This window comes from Ochotona curzoniae, unplaced genomic scaffold (genome assembly GCF_017591425.1).
Source record: "Ochotona curzoniae isolate NIBS_2020 unplaced genomic scaffold, NIBS_Ocur_1.0 contig_2723, whole genome shotgun sequence".
NCBI classification, from domain to species: domain Eukaryota; kingdom Metazoa; phylum Chordata; class Mammalia; order Lagomorpha; family Ochotonidae; genus Ochotona; species Ochotona curzoniae.
In genome coordinates this window covers 27,243,443-27,270,927 of record NW_024465573.1, presented here as the reverse complement: position 1 = coordinate 27,270,927, position 27,485 = coordinate 27,243,443, and the positions used below count along the sequence as shown (strand labels likewise).

Genomic DNA, 27,485 nt, shown 5'->3' with positions numbered 1-27,485 from the left:
ATAATATCAAAATAGTTTAAAATTTTTTCCAAACAAAGGTTTCATTAGTCTTCAGAATATGGACTAAACTCATATTCTTTCCACTTCAACAAAGTCAAATCTCCATAACACCACCTGGTACATATCTTAAATGTGACATCTTATTAAGAAACTACATACTGCCTTTCAAATAAAAATAAGCCATTAGAATTATTAAACATAAACTCAAAACAAAATGACACTTGGCTACAGATAGTCATGAAGAATTAAACTGTTAAACATGCAAAAGTTAGCAAAAACATTTCCAAAAAAGTACTAAGAAAAACTAAAAGAGAAATAAAATATAAGAACTTGCTGATTTTAACTGCCATTAATATCATTTTCAAACATTTTAATAGTTCTTTTAAGTGTCATAGAATCTGTTTATGCTGTTCTAACATACAAGAAAACATAATTTTAAGCAAAAGGGGATTCAAGGGAAGTAAATAAAACTTTTTAAAAACTATTCAAAGTCATTTGCACTTTAAGAAATTCAACAGTAAAAGAATTATACATATGTAGTGATACTTACAAGTAATACTAACCAAGAAGGCTCTTATCCCAAAATCACATATCTGTTTCCATTTAACATGAAATCTGGATATGATTCCAGGGATAATGATCTCTGCTGGTACATAGAACTGAATTGAATATGTCACGAAAATGCCGAAGGAATACAGAATTTTCACTGACTGATACAACCTGTTGAAAAAATTCAACATTTAGTCATTCTTTCCTTTCTATGTTAATGTTCAGATGAACAAGAAATCTGGAATACATACTGAAGTCATAATATTAATAACTAAAAATGCCTCTTCATTTTATTATCTTCCGCAATACTGTTTTATACATATAGGGATTCTCCCCCTCTATGCTCCCACCCCTCCTTCTGATTGCCCCCAGACATCATTTTCCTCCATATTATTATAGCAGTATAGTGCTTCAACAATAGTCACAAACTCTGTTATTTAAGTGTGTCATGGTATTATAGGCATAGACAATGTTAGAAAACCTGGTATCGTGTTTTCAAGATACATTTAACAGTTTCATTTGAAGTCTTCTTTTTATTCAGGAGTAGAGATATATACACTGTAATGAATCTTCACTTCCCAGTATGCTAGTCTCCATTATACATTACCTCTACATGAATATACATATAAACGTGTTCCTATATATACACACACATTTGTTTTGCATTTTGTATGAATGTTGTCTTACATCAGAGAGAACATATATCATATGTTCATATCATATCCTTTTAGGATTGGCTTATTTCATGGAAAATAATGGTCTCTAGTAGGGACCATTTTGCTGTAAATGGCAGAATTTCATCATTTTAATGGTTGAATATTGTTCCATTGAGTAGATACCCAATAGCCTTTTTTTCCCTAAAGATGTGTTTATTTTTATTGGAAAGTCAGATTTACAGAGAAAAGGAGATATAGAAAGAAAGATCTTCCTCCGCTGATTGACTCCCCAAGTGACCACAATGCTGGAGCTAAGCTAATCCAAAGCCAGCAGCCAGGAGCTTCTTCCAGGTCTCCCACACAGATGTAGGGGTCCAAGACTTTGAGCCATTCTCAACTGCTTTCCAAGGCCATAAGCATGGACTGGATGGGAAGTAGGACAGCCTAGACTTGAACCAGCATCCATATGGGATCCTGGCACAGTGGTGAGGACTTAGCCACTAGGCTACCATGCCAGATCTGTACCATCATTTCTTTATCCATTCCTTTTTGGATGGGGATCTGGGTCGTTTCCATATCTTTGCCATTGTAGACTGTCCTGCTAAAAATACAGGGTTGCAGGTCACTTTCTTATACACATATTTTATTACCTTTATATATATTCCCAGTAGGATATTTGGGTCATACAGTAGATCAATTTTCAGTTGTCCGGAAACTCTTCATACTGACTTCCATAGTGGCTACACTAGTCTACACTCGCTCCCACAATGGAATAGGGTACTCCCCACACCCACATCAGCAGGTGTTACACTAACTACACTCCTATCTCCTGTGGACAATTTGCACATACCATAGCAAACACTTAATCTTAGGCTAAATCAATGATCTAAAAGGTAGACCTAACCTTATGGAAAGCGAATAACCTACCAACTTTCTCTTTTATTATTTTTTATTTTATTTTAAAATCTTATTTTTATTGGAAAGCCAGATTTACAAAGAGAGAGAGAGACAAAAAAAAATTCATATGCTGGTTTATTCCCCAAGTGGCCACAATGGCTAAAGCTATGCTGATCCAAGTAAGGAGACAGGAGCTTCTTTCAGGTCTCCAATGTGAGTGAAGTGTTCCAAGGCTTTGGACAGTCCTCTGCTACTTTCCCAGGCCACAGGCACGGAGCTGGATGGGAAGTGGGGCAGCCAGGATACAAACTGGTGCCCATACGGGATCCCAGTGCTTGCAATGCAAGGATTTAGTTCCTATTTGAACACCATGCATGTTTTTGAAGTCTTGAATTATACAACTCAGTGTTCTTATGGAAAAAAGAAAAACTTTCCAATAAAACTGTAAGTCCTGATAGATTTGTCATTAGTTACAGAAACGTCATGAATCTTAAATGCAGGAGGAGGGCATCGAAGCAGTTTTAACTTGCAAAGTTCTATAGGTGTATGTAAACTGCTTATGTTAAATTACATAAATAACAGAAATAGAATTGGTGGATTGACTGCTCCTTTATCCCAGCTAACATTTAATTGATGCCCCCAAGCTTCTAATTGCAGCAATTTTTAGTTTTACAAAATATTTAGATTTCTACATTGTACATTGCTCCCACTTAAATTTAGTACGTAGGTCTTAGTAAAGACTTGTACTCAGTGGCTTAGATAGAGCAATGGACAGCATATCTAAGCAAGGAGTATCTTGGAGCCTGCAGAGGACACCTGGTACCACAATAGATGACAAAGGACAAAAGAAATTGAGCAAGTACCTCAACCAAGAGCTGGCAGTGAATACTTGGGCAAACAGAAATTCTAAGGTGGACTACGTCAACCAGTGGATTCTGGAGAGAGCTCATCATGCTTGAAGTGGCGAGATCAGCAGTAATTAAGAACTGTTGAACTATCAAAACCTGTAGAACAGGACCCTCGGAGCATGCCCCACATTGGGGGCTCTGGAAAAGTATTGGGTGGCTGTGGCTTACCTCCCCTCTTTCCCAAGATACAGAAAGGAAGAAAATGGAAATAATGGTCTCACCCACCTTCCTATAGCCCTTGACCTTTTGTATCCTAATTAACTATGTAAAAATCCTCAAAAATAAAAACAATTATCTAAAGAAAAAGACTTGTTGTAGCTCTTTTTCTAAAAGGTTTTTTTTTTAATGTTGATAATGACTTGCAAAGATGACATAGAAACACCTCAATCAGAGGAGCACTACAGAACTTGCTCCCCTCTATTACAGATGATAACATTTATCTGGTGTACTTTAAAGGTAACTCAATATTTCATGATAATCAGGAGAAAAGCCCAATCACTCATATGAATAGACCAGTGTTGAGAATGTAGGACACAGTGGCATCAGAGGCAGTGCTAACAGCTCTTTTAGGAGGTAACATCTCCTTTGGCAGAAACATGGCCCCCACCCACAATCTTCCCCCTTAGGAATATTCTTTCCCACCTAAGAGTTCTATTCACAGGGAAGAGTGTTTTCTTTATTAGAAAAAACATAAAATTATTTTAAAAGAATATAAAATATCACATAACTGTTAAAAAGTACAACCTCAACAGCAAGGTAAGCTTTAAGTTTACTTTTGAGTCTTGGGATGTACATTACAAACAATAATCTAAACTGTGGCCAAGCAAGAAAGAATTCAGTATGTCTCTTGCTACAGCAGTCACTGAGGAAATGGAAAAGAGATAATACAACAGCTGAGTAGAAATACAGATTTTGAAACTACAAGCAGGATAGTTAGGAAAAAAGAAAATCCTTAGAACTAGCAACTATAATACCTTTAGTTTAAACTTGCCAAAAGATGCAACTTTAGCTTGAGTTTTACAGGTTAAATGTGAGTGGTCAAGTAAGTGAAAATACACACATTAAGTAATATATGGCTGCTTCATATACTCTGATATGCCACTGTGGAGAATTAAAGGAATATTCTATTAGCTTATTATTAGGTGAAAGAACACTGCTTTTTCTAACTACCTTTTCACTTACATGCTTTTAAGATACAGTTGTGTATATTAAAAATAAAATGACAATACTCTGCATGTAAACACAATTCCTTCTCTATTAATGTAAGGCTGAGATTATACGGGCTAAGAACCTGTCTGTCAGCAATACCATTCAAAAGTATGCTGTCGTCATATGCCATTATTGTTGAGGTTTAAAACCTAAATATAAAGACTGAGTGACTACCATTGATACTATAACCAGTTTAAACTCAACTTTTTCACTTTTATTTCTTTTCTGTTTCAAAAGTCTACTTATTTATGCTTGGCATATATTTTCAACCACTCTAAACTACTTTTCCTACTTTCCAAAAGTCTTGCTGTCCTTTGATCCTAAGCAAACAGTCCATAATAAGAATCCTTCATGTACCATATTTTAGAACAATGCTGAAAGGAAAAAAAAAAACGCACCTTATAATCTCTATCTTTCTCACTCTCTCTTAAGTATAAAACAATTTTTAAATAAGAGGAACTTGAGAATAAATAAGAACATAAAAAATATTGAGACAATGTTTAATGTATATTTTAAAAATTCTGAAACACCTCTCTGACAAAGCTCCTAAATACAAGCCTGTTTTGCCTTTTTCTGTATAACCCTCCAAAGCACCTTAGATTACTTATACTTGTCAAATCTTAGTTATATTAACAACAATGCTCAAAAATGAATATGGGTATATAATTCTTAGGAACTATATCCAATGAGACAATATTAACAACATTAAAAGACAAAATGATTCATGCTTGACAACAAAGTCTATTTTCTGGTAGCAAAGATACTTAGTAACTTGGCAAATGGAAATGTATTATTTAAATAACACACTGGAATGATATTATAAGGGCAAACAATGTTCCAGTGGTAACAGTTTTGGTGCCCAATGTGGTGGTGCAGTGGGTAGTCACAGCCTACAATGCCAGGACCCCACTGTGCGATCCAACTCCCTGCTAATCCATCTGTGAAGGCGGCAGCAGATGGCCCCAGCATCTGGGCCCAAGTACCCACATGGAAGACCTAGATGAAGCTAACGGCTCCTGGCTTCAATCTGGCCCAGCCTGCCCAGAGCAGCCATTCAGGCAGTAAACAGCAGACAGAAGCATTCTCACTCTTTTCCCTCTCTGTAATTCTGCTTTTCAAATAAATAAGTCTTCAGAAAAAGAAAAGAAAAAGAAAATGTTAGTTTGAAAACACACTGCAAAAGTAAGAAGGATCTTCTTTTTCCTTCACATTGGCTAACAAACCAATACCTGACTTATACACTCAGGTACAGGTATCTTACACAGTTAACTCGAGCAAATAAGTTGTGGTCTGCCTCTCCTTTTCTCAAGCTGGTTACAGAAGCTGCCCATGGAAAAACTCTATGGATAATTCACTCTCCTGACTGGATTCCTGGGACACTGAACCTCTTTCCTTCAGTTTCCTTACATTTCTTATATTTATTTCTTTTTTTAAAAAATCGATTTATTTTTATTTGAAAGGCAAAGATACATAGAATAAAAGACAGAAAGAGAGATCTTCCATTCACTGGTTTACTCCCAAATGGCCACAGAGGGTTAAAAAGTAGCTAACTGAAACCAAGTTAACAGTAAACAAGTAAACAGGAACAGTAACTGTGATAGGAAAAGGAGAACAGAATAGAACTTGTGCTTTTGAACAGTAAAAGAGAAACAAAAATTTTAAAAATTAAACAAAAAGGATGTTTGTTATTATTATGGTTATTACTACCATCCAAGAAGACTGAGTAAAACAGAATAAAAATAAAAACTATTTGCCATCCAAAGTCCTGTCAAGAACTTGCTATGCAATCATTGACATGGTTACCCTTGAGTCATTTCATCCTTAAACTATGCAACAATAACATATGCTAAAACCTTCATCTTCTGTTTTGAATTCTATAAATTATTACTAGAAGAGATTTGAAGACAAACATAATTTGACACAATCCCATTGGAGGTATTGCATGTGGCACTCACTCCTGAACACAAACTAAAAGACAAATTTTAACATCGTTGCTTCTAGTCTAAGTCCACATTCCTATCTGTATTTCAGAATTTAGATAAATCTAGCTAATGAAAACTTTTCCTACCTAAAACTTTCTAGTGGTGGTGGAAGGGGCGGCGGGGAGGTGGGGGAGGATAGAGCCAGTATAACTGCATCATGAAATTTTTTTAAAAAAAACAAAACAAAAACAAAAAACACTTCCTTGTTGGTAAGATTTTGTAAGTTAAAGTAACAACTAGCAATACGTTAAAGCATAAATGCACTTGTGTGAAACAAGAGAATCTATATAAAGATTAAGAAAAGGCAAGACCCAGCAGGATAGCACAGTGGTTAAACCCTTGCATGGATGAACCAGGATCCCATATGGACACCGGTTCCTATCTAGGCTGTTCCATTTCTCATCCAGCTCCCTGCTTATGGCTTGGGAAGGCAATAGAGGATGGCCCAAAGCCTTGGGAGCCTGCGTTTGCGTGGGAGACCCAGAAGAGGCTCATGGTTCCTGGCTTCAGGTCAGACTGGTTCATCTCCGGCTGCTGTGGCCACTTGGGGAATGAACCAGCTACAGAAGATCTTTTGCTCTGTATCTCTTTCTTTCTGTATATCTGCTTTCCTAATAAAAATAAACTTTAAAAAAAAGAAATGTTGCCATTATTTTATTTTTAAAAAGTGGTCCTGATTAAAACAGATATCATTGTATGATGTTGTTGCTGCCATCATGCATTTTTGAAATCCAATTTTCTGTTTATTTCTTCTCTGCCATTCTACTTGTAACTGCACTGAACCTGTGAGAATATGAAAATATCTGAGAATGTATATTCTCTCCTACAGTGTGGCTGAATACTAGAAGTTCCCAATGTTAATTGTGGAGGCTCTTCCTGAAACATATATTTTGCTGAAAGTTTCCTGAGGTAGAATTCTTTTTATATAAAAAGCATCATATATAGTATTAACTAGAAGAAAAACTTTACACTGTTAGTATAACACAAATTGATGCTAGGTGAGGGATGGGCCATTTGGGAAACTGAGTCTTCCAAGAAAATGCTTTTGTCCCTCAACTGCTATTGGGGTTACTTTGGTGAAAAAAAAAAATTGCTAAAACTTCGTTCAACTAGGATTAAAAATGGTATTTTGGTTGTATAATAAGGTAACAAAGGAAATGATTTTAAACCTAGAGGAAAGCAAATATTAATTGTCCCCTAAGCAATAAGCTGTATTCAAGACAACAGAGGTATGTTGCAAATCTAAAAGATACCCTGCATACAGGGTGCTGACATTGCAGTTCAGAATTGTCCATTTACTTCATCATGCCCTTTAAATTATACACTTTACCTCAAAAGCCAAATGAAATATATTGAAGGCCATTATGCTTTTTAAAGAACTCGGGAGGACTGAGGTTAATAATTAATAACTCAGAAGTTCTCTAATCCACACTTGCTTCATCCTGTGGCCTCCTCCAACTTAACCTTTCTTAAATCAATGACCCTTAAAAACTCCAGGACTCCAAGCCAAGTTAGCTTGAAAGGCTTTTTATAAATTCTTCCAGCTCAAACAGAAGATCCCTGGGATGCTCTTGAAATAGCCATTGGTTTTCATATATAGCCAATAGTTATATCACAGGTTAACTCCCAACGCGTCTTTCAAGTGAAACACAGCAAGAGAAAGAGAAACTCATCCAACACACTAAGAAAGAAACTTAAGACACAACCTCATGATTCTTTTACACAAAACCTCTCATTTCACAGACTATAACTTTAAAACAATAGGCAACTCTCATTCCCTGTCATGCGTTCCTGTTTCTTGTTCCAAGATTTTTGTTATTTGGGGGGATAGCTATTACAAAATTTCCTCTAAATGAAAGGCAGTGTCTATTCAGATTTTCTCAAATAGACACTATAATCTCACAGTCACCTTTTAATCAAATCACAGCTAGCTCCATTCTAACTAGAAAGCCATGGCTATTAGGGCTTGCAGGATAAAACAAATTGTGGCAAAATGGAAGAGTTTCTTAGAGCTACCAAAGCTTTGGAATGCAAAGAACAGTTCTATGATTCTTGGGAATGGAACCTTCACCATATTCTAAATCGTCTGGGACTAGGAACACTTCAACCTGAACACAGTCATACTCCATCACTGCCATCTCCAGAAAGAGTCTGTCTTAAATGTTTTCATAAATAAGAGCAGGGAAGAATTTTGAAATTGTTTCTACCCATATTTTATAATTAACATTAAAATGTCAAATTTGTTTCTAAAATTACTATTTTAAGATAAATTCTAAACATTATTCTAAGAGAAATATCATTGTATTTTCCAGACACTTTATATTATTTGAGAAAATGAGCTATGTTATATTTTTTAGCCTTGATCGTCTTAAACTAACCTGTTTAAGCTTCTAGACCATTAAGCTTCTTATTTCATATTATAAAAAGGAAAGACCAGCACATTTGAAGGAAAGAAAATTATATAATCAAAAATAAGGTTAATAAAACAAGTAATAATCATGTATTTTGAAATAAATAGTATTGAATACAAAAAATAAATACTAAAATACATTCTTTACAGTCTTGAAATATATGTATAACATTTGAAATATTTTCCTCTTGAAATATTTATAAAATGTCAGCTATATTAAAAATATTTCTAAAAAAGACAAGCAATCCACACATATGCCTCTTACAACCTGGACACTACCCTCAGGTTTAAGTGGCTTTTTACAAACACTTCTGACAATATTTCTTATTGTAACAAATATTCAGACTCAAATGATTATTAAATGATAGACAAGTTTTTATCAGTAAACCAATCTACAGATAGAATTTCTGCTACTGTTGATTTTCACTACACTAATGGGATATTTGAGGTTCCACAGTCTTCTTTTCAAGTAGCCAAAGGACAGTGTGACACTATTTAAGTCAAATACATATCAATCATTCTTTGTACTTATCAAAACCAAGAGATATAACTTTCATGTCTTAAGTAAGGTAGTTAGCCTACATGGTAATCACTGCTAATATCTGTTAAAAATTCCTCAAGATGAACTTCTAGAAGAAACAAAAACCATACATATATTGTTTTAGTAGAGTATGCTCCTAATACTAGAGAGGACACTAAGATGTACTATTTTTATTATTTATAATATGCCCTGACTCTGTTCTGACAGGATCTAAAACATACACAACACAGAGCTGAGTCAACCAGTGAGGAAAGCGACTGAGAGGATACGTCACGTTCTCAGGACCCAGGATGCTGCAGTTCTGCTTGCAAGGACAGGTATTCTTTTTTAGGAAGTGCATTCATACTAAAAGAATCCTCTTCACCCTTAGGGAAGTCTCAAATTTTATAATACTTTAGAAAACTCTTTATAAAAGAAAAACTAGAAGCATCTATTAATTCATAAATATCTCCATGAGAACTACCTAAATAGATTATACAAAAAAGAAATCATAACAAAATTTTTGAAAGTTTAAACCACAAATTCAATAATGTAACTTTATCAACAAAATATTAGTAAATGATATCTACAAAATATGTAGGTTAAGATTAACAAACGCATGTCCACCTACCATACATCCTGGGGAAGATTTAAAGTTATGCTGCCCCTGATTTCATCACGGAAACACATATATCCTAGAGTAGCTAATGTGACATACAAGGTTGTTACAATTCCCATGCCAATATTCAACGCCTGGGGAAACCGTTTGGATTCTTTCATTTGATTTTCCAGTGGAAGAACCTAAGAAGAGGATGAAATTAATTTTTGAAAAACAACATTATGTAAGTAATTTAAAATAACATAGTGTCTTATACATAGAAACTAGTATTTTAGAAAGTATATTCAAATATTCTATTCTTTAAAATAACATCTATAACTGTTGAAGTACTTTTTGTGTACTATGTATTTTTTTCCCTACATATTTTTAAGTTGAAATAAAAAGACTTTAGATCATTCTCTTGGCAGAGAAGCCTGTCAGGTTGTTAAAATAGTGTTTTTAATTTGGAATCTTCCACATTTACAGAAAAGATAGAAAGGAAACGGAGCTCCCAGCTTCCCCTGATGTTAACATCTTACATTATCGAGGTACCTTTGTTATAAGAACCAACATTAGCATATTACCATTTACTAAACACCAGACTTCATCTGGATTATACTCATTTTCCCACTCTGTTCTAGGGCCCCAACTAGGATATCATATTGCACCTTGTCATTAGTCTTTTCTGCCTATCACAACTTCTCAATGTTCATTCTTTTGACAGCTTTTTTCAGGAGTACTGGTTAGATACCTTGTGCAATGCCCCTCTACTCTGGTATGACTAATGCTTTCCTGATAACTAGTCTTGATTATGTATTTGAGAGAAAGACACTACAGAAATGCAGTGCCCTCTCTACATACATGTTATCAACATAACTTATCATTGGTAACATTTATTTTGATCAAATGGCTAAGGAAGCTGGCCAGATTTCTCTGTTATTGTTTTTCCTATGTTCTCTTTGCTGAAAGCAGATCTCTAGATCCAGCCCACACTCCGGGGACTCAAGTGAGAATTAACTCCTAGAGAAGGAAGTGATGCAAACTATCTGGGATTATTTCTCATGTATTTATTTAAATAGGCAATTACTTACTAGTACAGACTCAAGATTGGTACATCGAGTTACAACATAATGCTTATTCCTTTTTTGTTACTCATACTGTTCCAGCTTTGCCCAATGTATTCTCTCAGGTTTGCTTTTATGGCCCTTTGGAATACTTCTATCCTTGTGTTGAGCACTTCTTTACTTTCTGGCTCTAAAAGATACTTTGGACTAATCTTCAATCCTTACTTTTAATCCTGGAATTGTCCACTCTTTCCCAAAGAACTTTTTAGACTGGAGAATGGTATTTCAAAATCAAGATCTTGATGTAGAAGTGACTGTTTCTACTAGGAAACATAAGCACGTGTTCTAACCCACAAGAATGGACATATCTGTAAGTGTTTCTAAAAACAGAGACCTGCATGTTTTGTCTGTTGATTTTAGCAAGACTAATAAATAATTATAATTATGTCTTTAAGAGAGCTTTTAAATTAAAAGTTAATTTAAAGGATCATGTATTTTAGCCTAATACCCAGAGGTTCTGGCCATAAAGTTTGACTACACTTTGAAATGACATTAGCAAGTATTTACTGAATGCTTTGAATAGCACACAGTCTTCATGAAAGCTGAGATAAAAGCTAACTTTTTGCCCGAGCTTTCTTTTGTGAGTTCCCTATGGAAACACTGTTAATCAAGGAAAAGAGATCAAAGAATGGTCTGCATGTCCTGATGCTCATACAGTTCTGAAATGCTGGACTAGAACATCTTTAGATGAGCCCCACAGACTTCATAAAATGAAAAAAAGAAAGGAAATTAATGTTCTTTCTTCTGTGTCATTTAGCCTAACATGTGTTTTAGGAATTATCCACTTTATAACAAAGATTTGAGAAATATGAAAGAGGAATCAACACGCCTTAAATACTGATTAGAACCAAGAACCAAATGCTGAATAAACAAAACTGAGGTTAAATTGGCTTTGAGTTTTAAAAATTTATATGTGAATATATATGTGCACAAGTATATATATATGTGTGTGTATAACAAATTTCACGTATTTCACAATACAGATTTAGGAGCATAAAGATACGTTCCACCCTAAACTCCCTCCTGCCCATGTTCCCGACCCACTCTCTCCTTCTTTTTTTTTAAATAATTTTGCAAATGCATACTTTAAATTCACTTCACAATCATAGAATTAACACCTCATTAGGTAAATAATTCAACAAATACCAAGCTGAAAAAAACACCCATTGTTCCTGAAGAATACAAAGGCTGTAGGCAATAATCAAACTTCAAAATGTCCATTATGCTCATTTGGGTAACAGTTTTTGATTCTGTGTACTAGCTACCACATATAAGGGAAAACATGACATTTGTCTCTGAGGGTTTCCAGTAGCATCCATTCTGCAAATACCAGAATTTCATTATTTTTTATGGCTGAGTACTATTCTACAATGTACACATTCCACATTTTCTTTCCAGTCATTAACTGATGGACATCTAGGTTGATTAGCTATTTTGAACTGATCTGTATGATGTGCAATAAGCATGGGTGTATAAAAATTCTCTGTTACATTCATTAGACTTCATTTGGATAAATTAGCAGGAGCAGGCTGGCTGGGTCATATGGCAGATCCATTTTCACATCTCTGCGATCTCTACACTGTCCTCACTAATACTTATACCAGTTCACATACACACCAACAGTGAATTAAAGTACCTTTCCCCCTACATTCTTGCAACATTCAGTGGGTTTTTTGTTTGTTTGTTTGTTTGTTTGTTTGTTTAGATGACAGCCAAGGCCAAATGGCATGAGGTAAAACTTCACATGGCTTTTATTTGCATTTTCATAGCTGGTGATTATAAGCATTTTTCCATGTATCTGTTGATCATCTGAAAACTGCCTATTCATCCTGTTCATGCTCTCTGTCCATTTATTAACTGGATTGTTTGCTTTGTTGTTGTTGAATTTGAGTTCTTTATAGATCCTGCAAATTAACCCTCTACCATTCCATAATTCACAAATGTCTTTTCTCATTCTGTTAATAGCTTCCTTTGCAGTGCAGCAGCTTTACAGCCTGATGAGTCTGATGTAGTTTTGCTTTAATTGCCTGGGCTTCTTGGGTCTTTTCCAAGAAGTTTTTGCTTACAGCTATGTCTTGCAGTATTTCCCAGATGTCTTCTCTAGTAATTTGATGGTATCAGATTAAAGATTTAGATCCTTGATCCATTTTGAGATGATTTTTATATAAGGTATAAGGTGGGAATCTTGTTTGACATTTTTACACCATTTACTGAAGAGACTATGCTTTCTTCCTAGATTGATATCACCTATTAACAAATAGCTGGCTGTAGATGTGTGGATTAATTTTTGGAATTTCTACTCTATTTCATTGTATGTCTATTTTTGTAGATTTTGAAGTCTGGTATTATGATGCTTCCAGCTTTGTCTCTTTTTTGCTTAATATGGTTTTAGCTATTCAGGATCTCTGATTTTTCCACTTGAAATTCCAATTTTTTTTCTAGAATATGAGAGTAATGTAATAAATATTTTGGTTGGGATTGTAAGGAATCAATACATTGTTTTTAGTAGCATGAACATTTTCATATTAATCCTAACAATGCATGTGCATAGAAGACTATTCAATTTCTTAATGTCTTCTATTTCTTTCTTTAATGTTTGGTAATCTTCATCTTAGAGATCCCTCATATCCTTGGTTAAATTTCTTCCCAAGATATTTAAATTTGGGGCATTTATTATGAATGGGACTGACCTTACAAGGTCTTTCTCAGCCTTTAGACTGTATCAAACTGGTTTGGAATTAAAAAGTATGGGTCACACTTTGAAACAGTTGATGTTGTTATGTCAGAGAAACAACACTTAGTAGGAAATGTTCAATAGTCAACTAGATACTAGAGCTCACTAGTTAAAGACAGAGATGAAAATGTCCAGTTATGTTTTGCAATGGTTTTAACTGAGCTAGCAGAAACTATAAGTTTATCAGAATTCCTTAAAAGAGAAATCAAAACACATAACAACTCAAACAAAACGTGAAAGGAAAGTATTTTTAAATCTACTTTGTCCTATAAAAACATGCTTACAGTGTGTTACCTCCCAAATCATCAGACTATCAAACTATGGAACAGAGCTCAGAAATATTTTATTTTCCCAAAATCTACAAATTCAAGGCTTTAAACAAACTTGAAGCATTGTGAATTGTGATATTTCAGATCTTAAGATCATCAAGATGCTTCTATGTTTTGGTATTTGCATTTTACTGAAACTGTTTCTCAAAGGGGATATGTAAAAATCTAGATGGGGAATTTATATCTGACTCTTAGAAAAAAGTAGCAATGCCCCTCAAACAATATAGCCTCTAAGATATGTTTGGTATGTGCTTAAATATATGGGATGCAGATAAAACAAAATTGGGCATCAGTTACACCTTTGAAGATGGATAATTATTAAACAGGAATTTGTTACATTATTCTCTACATTTTTCACTGGCTTTAAATTTTCCATAATTTAAAAGTTAAAAATCACCTTGTCTAATTTCCACATAATACAGATAAAGAGGGTTAGAAAATCAAAGTGATATAACTAAGATTAAGCTCTTGATTAATGCAAGACTAAAGCATAAATTAACTCCATCATGCCAAACAAGAAATCACATTCTAAGAAAACTGTAACAGAAAAATATGTACTTTTAAGAAAGTTTGATTATATAAATTTTCATGTTGATTTAATGTTTTAAAATATAATAATAAAGACTTACCACCCCTATGCCTTCAAAAGCAAATACAGCAGTCCCAAAAAAGAGGGGATATTTTTTCCAACCAGCCACTACTGGAAGGTTATGGGGATCTGGCATATTCTATACAAACAAACAAACAAACAAACAAAAAAAAACAGGTTATATTCTCATTCATTTTAGAGACCTAAATATGAAAAGCAAAAATCATTCTTTTTTCTGAGCTTCAAAACAGCAAATGTGGCTTTAAGAGTGAATAATTCTTTTAGTGAACTGAAGCATCATATGTTAAATGTTGCCAAGCCATTAGGATTGCATTGCCAAAACCAACTGTTTTCATCATGCGTACAGATTCCATCAGAGTGACATCATCTTGTTTACCTGCTTCTACCTGCAAATCCCCAGCTATGGTCACTGGGCATGTCTTCTCCCACAACAGGAAACAGATAAGCACATTCATGATTTGAACTAGAGTCCTAGTTATCAACGACCACTGTATATACTCAACAAAAATTCACTCTATTTTCCATTGCTAAAATGCCTGGCTCCTGATTTTGACTTTCTGCCTCCTAAGTCTGCTTCTCCCTAGTACAAGTCTCTTCTTGTTCTCACTGTTTATCCTTTGGCCCTAGAGTTGTCATTACCTTTTTCATTGTCTATCGATGACCCAACTTTTGCTTTGATTACGTGGTCCTGACTCATTGCACTGTTGCAATTATCACTATGTCAATAAACGCCCAAACTATACATCTTGGTCAAGATCTCTGCCAACTCCTTTCAAAGATCTCAACTCTAGATCCTGCTTCCTCAGCAGCCCAAATCCTCTGGCTTACCTGATTTGGGAAAGAATGTAAGGCAAGGAAAGAGGTGAACAAAATCACTTAAGTGTAAAAGGAATTCAATAACGTAGGGAATAGAAAGGTCTAGAAATATGAAATACATCTGAAATATGGGAAGAACTGTGACATAATGGCAACACATGACCAAAGAAATAAAATAGGGTCCAAGTTAAAAATAATAAGTGCTTGCATCGTTCAGTAAAACAAAACTGTTAGTCAAGGCAAACAGGATGCAATTTCACTCCTCCATGCATCATCTCGTGCCATTTGGTCTACCTATTGCTCCCGCTTTTCTGCTCCAGTAACTATTACACTGTCAGCTATGGGATCATAAACCCTTCAAAGTCTTAGGTAATCCCCTGTCTGTCTTAGGCATTATGGAGGAGATTATAGGTTTTGCAATTCAAAGACGTGGATAAAAGAAACAAACATCCATTATAAGGGTTTGTAGTGAAAATTTTACAAAAATTATCTTGGAAGCCAGATATAAGATAGATTACATTAGAAAAAAAAATAAATCAGGGGTCCTCAAATCTTTGGAGGCACTGACCCCTTTAGGAGATGAAAGCTATAAAGCTTTTCAACAGAAAACAGATGCATACATTCAGAAGAAACTTTGGTGAAAACTTTTAAGGATTTTGCATATTAACTGAATCCTACAATAGATCTGTTTAAGAACACTAAGAATTCCCAAATATATTAGAGTCAGTTCAGGTTACTACACTGGTGGTTACTGTGGCAGCACTAAAGGGAAAAAAAAGTTTATGTAAAATAAAAGCATATAATTCATTTACAGAACCAACTCTTGTGATTGGTTCAAATATTATAAGAACAAATAACACACTTGTTCTTGGTTTCATGTTAAGTGCAATCCCCAAGAGCACAATACTAAAATTTAAAATTAATTCTAACAGAATATGAATTACTATATTTTAAAGCAATGTCTCAAAGCCCAGAAGCAAGTTTTCCAAAGATTTAAAATGAGGTCTGTTTATAAAACCTGTTTTTTTTCACTCTGTCATAGCTTTCCTAACTAAACAATATTCCCCAAAAATAAATCAATATTTCCTGATTATCAACCGTGTGCCAGACACTGAAATAGGCTTTATTACTTTTACCATTCAAGTAACTAAAAGTTTTATTTATATAAGAAATACATGACAATTAGTCAAAAAACACAACATACTTACCCTAACAACGTATTGGTAAATTATCACAAGACTGACGGCCATGGAAAGGTTGGCAAGGAATGAAAGGACAAACAGATTCTTTAGTTCACGAATGAAGACCAAAAGAATTATAAATGGAAGAAAGCAAAGCATATAGATCCGTAAATCAACACTTTTCCTCTCGCATGGAGTTGAAGAATCAGTATTATTGGAAACAAAAACTTTACTCTCCAGGAATCCTTCATGAACCTACAGAAGATTATCAGGAAAATAGGCAAAGGGAAAAATTTTCCATCAATTATAATCAAGCAAAATGTATATCAAAAAACATAAATAAAAAATATGTGCTATATATTCTTGGATAAATTCCTATGATACATTTCACAATACATCAAATGTTTACATTTTGAACATTCTGCTTCTTAGAAACAGATATATCAAATAATTGGATGATTATGGGGTCAGCACCCTGGCATAACCAGCCGCAGCATCAGCATCCCATATGGGTGCTGGTTCGAGTCCTGGTGGCTCTGCCTCTGATCCAGCTCCTTGCTAATGACAAATACTTAAAGATCTGCTTTTGAAATCAGAAAATCAGGAGCATACTTTTCTAGAATGGCCACTGGATACTGTACTAGTAGATTCACTGTTATAAAATTTATTCAGTACCTATATAACACAATTTTAATTTTCCAGAAGGTATACAATGATTCATAGGCCTCATATAGTTTAAAATTGCCCTTGGTTTAATCAATAGCATAATTTAATTTTTTCTGAAGTACAATTAAAGTATTTTAGAACCATCTTAATATTTTACAGGAATCATATTACAATTTAAATACCAATGAAAGTCTGTTTGTCCCAAAACACTGAATGTATTCTCTCTGAACCTATAATAGTATTAAGTCTCTGCATACATGTACTCTCAAGAAACTGATCTTATGATAATAGTAGCTAGCAGCTTTTGGATGAATTCTACAGGTTGGATACTGAGCCACATGCTTTTACATGCAACACCTCTGAAATCAGTACTGTTATTGATTTTAATTTGCAGTTGAGGAAAGCGGGCCTTAGAGTGGGCTACAAGGACCTTGTTTGCACAGTATCAAGACAGTAAGCAATGAGTGCAAGATTCAAACACACGTCTAGGTCTCCAGACTCCAGCTTGTACTCAGCAGTATGTCAGCCTGACCAACAAGCGCTGACTTCATACAGGGAGCTCCCGCCCAACCAGCCACCTGGCCTCCACTCTGACACGGCTTTGCCTGCCTTCGTAAGCGCTGAAAGGTCAAGTAACTACAAATTTAAAAAAACCTCTAATATGATTAGTAATTCAAGTATTTCTTTAATTTTATACTTACAATTCATGTTAATCAATGTTTAGTATCACAGCAAATGTACACATATTCTTAGACTGTAGAGAATATATCTGCCAGATTTGCTCTGCATTTTAATAAATTTATTAATATAAAAAGAATAGATTTTACGACTTTCACAGATGGAACTGTAAGAAGAGAATCTAACTTCCTTTTAGGCCTTTCTCCCTCTTTCAAGCCCCTCTTCATTTTATTCTTATACTTTTTGCAAAAATATCATTTCATTTTACTTTATAATGACAGGCTTAATGTACCACTAATTAATTAAAATATTCAACAGAGTAGAAAATTAAGGTCCCATAGATACACAAAGGCTAAAAACCTAATCACATCATAAAATGTCTGTTTTATTTTAACTGGGCAATATATAACTCACACTGCACAACCAACTCTTAAGTTATATCAGGCACCTTTTAGGAAATGCATAGCTAATAACTATCTTATAACTGGCCATTAAAACTTCATATTTTCTATAGTTTCTAATACATACAAAATTAATAATTCATATTCCTGGGTTTTTAAGAGCATATTTCACTATTAATTCAATAACCAGATCATTTAGAGTCAAGGATTTCTTATCAAAACAGTGCCTCTGGTAATTAAATTGGATATTGATAAAGTTAAGGTCTAACAAAGATAAATAATTTTAAGGAGTTTATTTGAATTGTTAGATGGTTGGAAATTTTGAGTAACATTATAACAAATATAATATTTTTGGTATCCTTTGGCAAAAAAATGTTTATGAAAATTGTTTGGATTAAAAAATTAAATAAAAGTATAGATACATACCTAGAGCAAGATTCAGATAAACATTTGAGTCCTTTGGTGCCCTCTAGAGACAGAAATTGACTATCTATTAGGACTTCTATGATCTCACATGTTTACCAAAATGTAAAACACTGAAATAAATATTGTAAAATAAAATTACTTAATTCAGTTGCTTTCATTTGGAGCTCAAAGTTTTCTAAAATTAAGTATCTATTGACTTTTTAATGATCTAGTAACTTAACAGTTAAAATTTCAAAGGCTGACTATGTTCTTTAAAAAAGCTAAATGCAGAATTAAAGTCATAATACTTTACACCTGTATGTTTTACAAATTTTACATTTTACCAAGACTTTCACAAATTTGTTGCTGAATTTCACAATAAATTTATGAAAAAATGGGTGGAATATTTTTTTATGATTTTACAAACAAGGAAACTGAGTTTTGACCAGGAATAAGGGAAGATCTTTCCCAACTGAAACTCAGTGAGCAAGGACTGGAACTCGTCTCCTGACTCTAACGGCAACAGTCTCTGGTATCACTACACTTTCACCTTGATGTAGTCTTTCTTCATTACACTCCATGTCCATGTACCTTATTTTATTTATGTGAAATGTTCTGGAGTATTCTAGAGTAAGATAGTAAGAATCAGAGTCACTGCAAGCATTAGAGTTCTTTCCTTCCACACTGTGCATAATAACTTAATGAGTGTAAGAATAGCTCCGGGATAATAACAGAGAAGGTTTATACCTCCATATGGTAATAAAATCTTTACATTCATGGGTTAATGAAATTCTATACTTTCAGCAGCATTTATATTGAGGTGGTAACAATTCTATAGTTCTTATTACAATAGGATCAGCAATTGGTAACATTTAATCAATTAGTGATTCTACTATTGTGACAGTCATCAAATGTAAAAGAACACCCTTGTAAACACAGTGAAAATCTCTATTCTACTGCTTCACGACCCTCGCTCTGCTCTACACAATGATAAGTTCATCAGTGTCCTCTTTTCCAGTTGGACTGCATGCCTTTTTCCATGTTGCTCTTTATGTCTCAAGAACCCTGCCGACCTTTCCAAGGCAGACACTCCTTGCCTCCGAGACACTCACCTTTTCTTTCTGATGTTTGTTGGGTATGTACAAATGAACTCATTTTTTTCCACTAAACTTTGGAAGCAACATATAACATTTCACAGGAAAAGATCACAGATATCTATTTGATCTACCTTTACTACTCTGTCACAAACACACACAACTAAAATAAGACAGTGCTTTACCCAGTGACTGGCCATTAATGTTACGTGGCAACTGTGACAGAAATCTAGGTTTCAGCCTAACTGTATGTACCTCATGGCATATTTCTCATGTTTATGACACTGCTTCCTCATTTATTAAATAAGCACAGTATTTACAAACAGGGTAGTTATAAAGATTGAGTTATAAATCTTTAGTTTATAAATATAAAATAATATGGTTTTGTTACTATTGCCCCTAAATTTAAACAGAACTTGTAGGTAATTCTCCTAGAAGAAATTACAAATTATACAACAGCATCATTTAGCACAGTCCTATAAAAGTATTAATTGTATTGTATTGTATGATCATGAAGATGTTGTTATTAGTTCTTGACTATAAACACTTCTAACTGGCTATGAGTCCTAGAAATAGGCAATCTGTGCAATTAAACACTTAACAAAAGGAAAAGCATGCCATCTATAATACTAATTTAAAAAAAAACATGGGTGCTTTCTTTTGATTAAAGTATGAACAAGACCCTCATAAATTCTAACTGCTGTTACTCTTTCGCATCCCTTCAAACCTCCCATCCCTATTTGCTCTCACTAAGGTCTTGTTCTATAGTTACGAAATGTGTGAAGAAACGCCTGGATGTAAAGGACACCAATGATTTACACTAAGGATTTTTCTTCTGAAAAGGTCTAAGAAATTAATGGTAACTAATGGGCAGAAAAGGCAGAAGAAATAATTTGTAAGTAGGGTATTGGATAACGGAAATTAAGATGAAGCTGGGAAGAAAAATTACGTAAGTATTTAAGGCAGGCACTCTTACATGCTAACTTGCCATGGTGCATACAACAGATATATTCCTACTGGTTCCTTATTGTATGGGCTTGCAGTCTAGCAGTTAAAATTAACTCAGAAATTAACTTAATAGAATTGGTATCATGGTATAGCACACTAACCCTCAGTCAGTGGTACCGGCATCCCATATAGGTACCTGTTTGAATCCCAACTGCTTCATTTCTAATCTACCTCTCTGCTAATGTGCCTGGGAAAGCAGCAAAGGATGACCAAAGTTACTGGAGCCTTTGTAGCCATGTGGAAGACATACAAGAAACTCCTTCCTCTCAACTTTGGATCAGCTCTGGACATTCCAGCCATTTGGGTGTGAACCAGTATCTGTCTGTCTCTCCCTTTCTCTCTCTAACTTTAAAATAAAAAAAAATTAACTTTAAAGTAGTATAAACACAAGAAGGAAAAATATTAACATTTTCTGGCAAGAGATGAAGACAACAAAGATGTGGAGTAAAGAACTGAGGAACATTTTACTGAGATGTTGGACTTGAAGATGGAGTTAGAACTTTTCCAGACGCAAATGTTTCTAGACGCTGAGGCAGAGTACACTGAAAGAAAGATGGATCTGAAGATCCAAACTCTAATTGCTAACTAGCTGTGTTCTTTTAGCAGAACTCTCCCGAAAGAAAGAGCTTGGTAGCTCCTGCAACGCTAAAAATCTAAACTAATGCCTCAGAAATAGCATACAGTAATAGCCTAACTCAGCGGTTGGCAAGATAGGAACTACACATTTAATCTAGCCTACCAGTAATCAGAACAGTAATGCTGTACTGAAATTCAATTATATATATATTTATTTACACATTATTGTTCATGGCACAGAGATCATATGACCTGAAAAAGTGAAAAATGCTTATCATCCAGGGGCAGCATTGTGTTGTAGTGGTTAAAGCCACAGGAATATGGGTACCAGTTAAAGTCCAGGCTGCGCTACTGCTGATCCAGCCCCTAGCTGAGAAAGGATCTGTGAAAATAGCAGAAGATGGCCCAAGTCCTTGGGCCCCTGCCACCCCTACGGAGACACAGAAGAAGCTTTGGGTTTCCCATCGTAGTCATCTGGGGAGTGAGCCAATAAACGGAAGATCTTCGTTCTCTTTCTCCCTCTCCTTTCCTGTTTATAACTCTGTATTTAAAAAAAAAAATCTCCTTTTCTATCTCTCTCTCATTCATATTCTGCCTTTCAAATAAACACATTAAATAAATCTATTAAAAAGAAAGAAAATACTTATAATCTGACCCTCAAAGTTTGCCAATTGACCTAAATGTACAATGAAGCACACTTTATACTTAGAAAACTGTCTAGTAAATACAGATTCTTTAAAAAACATAGGAGTCATTATTTTGCTTTAAAGCACCTACAAGACAAATGTATCTTGCATCTTAATATATGTAAGTATACCTCAAAAACCTCATGGAAAATGACATTTTCTGTATTTTTTAAGGCAGAAACATTTTAAAATACATGTTTAAATACATGTTAAAATACATGATCACTTTCTGTTGGGGGGCACTGACAATTTCCTGCCCTGTGATTGGCCCTTTGCCCTGATTGGTGTGCCTTGGTGATCTTTAAGCTGATTGGACAGGTTTGGCAGATAAGCGGGGGGGGGAGGGGGCTTGGCGGAGCAGGAGCTGCAGCGTAACGGAATTAACGGACATAACGGTTTTTAACGGAAGATCTGAATAAAGCGCCTCTGAGACTCTCTCCAGTGTCGGATGATTTCTTCCGCGGGACGGTAGACCCCGATAACTTTCCATGAGGTTACTGGAGTATCAATGTTTATTGTACTATATAATAACTGTCACTGACTAAAAATATTAAAGAAGTGAATGAGGATACCACAGTAATAACAAAACCAGTTATAAAGAAAAGTGCTGTTTTAAAAGTGTTGCTTTAATGGGGGATTTCATTTCCATGCTTTGCATATTTGTTCCAAAGATTTAATCATACCAAGGCTACACACCATTTCCGCTTAAAACAATCCCTCATACTATGGGACATTTCCCTTCTCCACCCCTAAAATTTTAGGATATGGTATCTTTGCAGACAATGGCAATAATCATTTTATTTTGGTCACAGATAATCACTTTTCCCTTCATTTGTTATATATTAATTATAGATGACCAGCATAGGTATATGTTCCCAAAGTATCTATGTATACGATTTTGAGACCTAAACTTCAAGAAAGAATTAGTATGTTATGCTTTGATTTGAGCTATCACTTGTAATAATACGACAAGGCAAAATAAAAATCATGCCAGAAATGCAACTTAAGAAAGAGAAGACTAATTATGTATTCCACAAAAGAAATATAATGCCATACTTAAGGCATTAGAATAAAATGACTTACTAGGTGGAGAAAATACTCACTTGTTTCACATTCTCAGCCAAGAAGACAATATAAACACTGCAGAATCCTAGCTGGGTTATCACCAGGAAAAAGTCAACCACACTCCTGTGAAGAGATAGCCGCAAATAAATATCAACAAAGCCTGCTCAAGATCAACAGACTTTATTAGCTATTTTAAAACATTTTATGAAAGCATATGTTTTTAATTTCCTTAAATAAGAAGTAAAACATTTGTTTTAATTAAGGTTTCATAATTATGATTAGTATGTTGCTAAGACTGTTACAGAGCAAAAGATGTCCCACTAAATGCTAAGCTTTATCCATCATTAGTTGGGAAATTAGACAGTTTAAAGGTACCAAGTTACAAATAACCCTTCTTTCGATTAAGCCCATTTCTCCTATTTCTCAGAAATCTTCTTTAGATCAACCAGCATAGTTCCCATCCCTCCTGGCTTGATGCCATCTGCAAGTAAAGCAAGCACTCTGTTGTCCAGATCACTACCAAGAATACGGAATGGGACAGAACTGGAAGCATGGTCCTAATCTTATCATAAGCAAGGTCTCCAAAAGCTTTTTTTTCTTCACTTATTTTAATGAGATATTGAAGAAAACTGTGTGAGTAGGGAAGGAAGATCCTCAAAGACATCAATAACAATGGTATTATTTAGGTATGGCAATAACCAAGGTACAAATTTGCCTATATGTTATTAATAAGTAGACTAAGCCTTTTCATTTTGGTTGCTACTACGGTATGCACTTATAAATCATATTATACCGTGCTCCACCACCTTGACACTGGAAGCACTCTTGCTGATCTTCATTACTGTCAGCACTGTACTTCTCTCCATGGTTCATCAGGGTTCTCATTTGTAATTTATCTTGATAAACTGAGATCATTCAATTCTCCACTCTGATGAACTACATTTAAATATGGCTATGATTTTATTGTTCCAACCAACAATCATTCCAGCCACCTATGGCAGAAAACCACTCTTCATAAAACAGGCAGAGAAAGCTGTCTTTAGTCTAGGGCAGAAATAAAGCTGTAGTTTGCAATCTTGGGTTATACGGTAAGTCTCTAGGGCTCTAGGTTCTGTTTCCTTCATTCCCCTACTCAGCTTATTAGGAAGTCTGAAAACCTCATAAACAAGTCAGATTTCCTTAAAATTCCCAGAACTGCCACACTGAATCACAAACTACTAATACTGTTCTTCTCCCTTTAGTCCATATTGTGCATACCATTTGTGCTGCTGTTACTTTCTTAATGGCTTGGTATTCCCTATTTTCTAGTCCTATTTTTATTTGACTTTGATTATACAAAGTCAATAAGATGAAAGAGTACAGTTGTGATAACATATCCATGTATAAAATGTCTTACGAACATGTAGCTAAATATTACAACTTTACCTGAAATAATAAAATTGCAACATTTTTGTTGATTTATTTTCTTTTATTTAAAATATTTTGACACAATTATATTAACAGTTACCCAGGTGCTATAAAAATATCTTATCTAACCCATAATAATCCTACATAGTAAGTATTGTTATCTGATTTCAGAGAGAAAATTTAAAAAATTATAAAAAAAACATCAATATTGTAAAATTGCAGAAAGGATAGTCTTTTCAGTGAATTTCTGTTAACAAAACTAGATATACATATGCAGAAGAATAAAATTGGGTGTCTTTAATCATATACAAAAAATTAATTCAAGATGAATTAAAGACCTACATGTAAGACCTAAAACTACTGAATTGCCAGAAACAAACATAGTGGAAACATTTTACGACATCAGTGTAGGAAATGACTTTTTTGAATAAAATCCTAAAAAAGGGCAGTAAACAAAAGGAAAATTAGACAAACAAGATTATATCAAACTCAGAAGCTATACACAGTAAATAAAACAATCTCCATTGTAAAGAAACATCAATAGAATGGGACAAAATATTTGCAAGCTACTTATTCAACAGAAGATTATTATCTAAAATATATAAGAAACTCAAAAACAGCAACAAAAAGTCCAATTAAAAAAAAAGCAAGAGAACCTGAAAAGATAGTTCTCAAAAGAAACTCGAATGATCAGCAAATACATGACAAAAATGCACTCAAAACCACTAACTACTTGGAAAATGAAAATCAAAGCCATATGAAATATTACCTCACCCTGTCAGATGACTATTATTAGAAAGAGAGAAAGTAACAAATGCTTGAGGGGTGGATAAAATAGCAGAGTCACTACAGAAAACAGTATGGAGATTTTTTTGAAACTAGAAATGAACTGAATGTTCATGAGGTTGTCTGCACTCATGTTTGGGTGCATACTACCCCTGTGTTTTTTAATCAAACCATGATTTTCTCTTCACCTCTACATATAACTCCCTGTTACATTCTTACCTGAAGGAAGACAAAAAACATACAAACAAAAAACAAAACAAAACAAAACAAAAAACACCTGAACTAAACCCAGCAGGAGGTCTCTGTGAACTTAGCAGGCTCCCAATCCCAACCTGCCACAGCCAGTGTGGGATGCAGCATCACAAGGGGTGGCTCAACTCAACTGCACCACAATGTCAGCACACATGACAGACATCTAAACTGATCCTAATTGTTGAGCCAAACACCCGTCACTAAGAAAGTATTTTTATTTTAAACTTTTTATTAAAATAAACAGAAAATAATTTGTACATTCCATAAATACATTTCCAAGACACCCACACTTTCCCCATTATCCTGCTCCCCGCAAGACAACTTTTCCTTCCCTCTTTTCATAAATTTTTGCAAAGATATAATCTTAATCAGCTATATATTCATAAGCTTAATTCACCACTAATCATAATATTCAAAGACTGCATGTCCACTGGAGTCTAAACATGGGCTAAAAACAATACTCATATCCCAAAGTCATTATTACACATTTTTGTATTTTACATTATCTGCAACATATCAGAGAAAGCACATGAAACCTGCTTTTTTGAGACTGGTTTATTTCACTAATAATAAAGATTTCCAGTTTCATCCACCTTGTTGCAAAAGATAGGGTTTCATTCCTTTTCTTTCTGAGCAGCATTCCACAATGTATACATACCACATTTTCTTTACCCAGTCACTAACTGATGGACATCTGGACTGATTCCAAATCTTAGCTATTGTAAGCTAAGCAAATATGAGAGTACAAATAACTCTTAAATGCTGATTTTGTTTGGGTAAATTTCCAGGAGTGAGATAGCTGTTTCATATGGTAAATCTATTTTCAGATTTTTAAGGAATCTTCATACTGTCTTCCATAATGGTTATACTAGTTTACATTTCCATCAAGAGTGGATGAGGGCACTTTTTAACAATCTAGCTTAGAAATGGGCAAAAGACACAAACAGGCAATCTTGAAATGATAAATTACAAATGGCCAACAAACAAATGAAATGCTCAAGATAACTAGTCATCAGGGAAATGCAAATAAAAACCACAATGAGGTCTCACAACACTCCTGTTAGAACAGTTACCACTCCAAAATCAAAAACATTAAATACTGCTGAGGATGTAGGGAAAGTATTTTCTTAAGCAAGTGATTTGGAACCAAAACTGCAATGTCCGTGAAATACACTTAAAGCCTTTCACTTCTGAGATACAAATTTGCACGTGTTCCTGAACTAAAGATTCTATCCACTTACCATCCTAGAAGTAAATCACAACCTTTAGCAGACATCAAACCTGAGAGAGCCTTCTGGATTTCACAGATTTATACAGAAATGACCCAGTCTTTAGTTTTGTTTTAGTAGCACATGTGAACTAGACAATAGAAATATTCAAAATGTAATGCTTTCAATTCTTTCCCATTTGGAAATATTCACTGTTTTGTTTTGTTTTCAGTTGTCCAAAGTATCAAGTCCTGTGTTAGATGCTGCAAATACAGGCCTGACTCATGCCTGTGCAGAGCTGAACAATCAAAGTTTAAAACAGCACAAAAGACAAGCACAGTAACTTTTTCTAACTGATTTAAAACATTTCAAAAGTCTATTTCCACTATGTGGTTTACCAAACATAAATGTAATATAATAGGTACATTGAATTTAAAAGGTAAATATGGGGGGGAAAAAACAATGTTCTTTTACAGCAAATAGCTTGCAGGTGTACATTTAAAATAAATATTTCTATATCTCAGGCTAGTTCAGATGAATTATTGTGATTGAACATAAGAATAAGTATTTACTAGTTATGTCTGCAAGAATGAATTTTAAAATGGTCATACTTACTGCAGTTTATTGCTTTGTAAGTACAGACAATGCCACAGGACAAGGACAAAAACTCTTACTTCTTATCCATGGAAATCAAGTCTGAAATCATTTTTGGACTATTACACGCAATTCT

The 27,485-nt window shown here is 34.4% G+C and overlaps 1 protein-coding gene across 3 annotated transcripts in view; it reads right to left on the bottom strand.

Annotated features, from left to right (window-relative positions):
- SLC36A4 (solute carrier family 36 member 4) overlaps window positions 1-27,485 on the bottom strand; it is a 52,450-nt gene that overhangs the window by 8,821 nt on the left and 16,144 nt on the right. For all 3 annotated transcript variants that reach the window (XM_040977147.1, XM_040977148.1, XM_040977149.1), the window contains 5 exons: window positions 23,141-23,225; window positions 16,551-16,778; window positions 14,546-14,644; window positions 9,763-9,932; window positions 551-720 (listed from right to left, as the gene is read on the bottom strand). In XM_040977147.1, coding sequence (XP_040833081.1) covers window positions 551-720; window positions 9,763-9,932; window positions 14,546-14,644; window positions 16,551-16,778; window positions 23,141-23,225 — 752 coding nt within the window. The remainder of the gene's footprint in view (window positions 1-550; window positions 721-9,762; window positions 9,933-14,545; window positions 14,645-16,550; window positions 16,779-23,140; window positions 23,226-27,485) is intronic.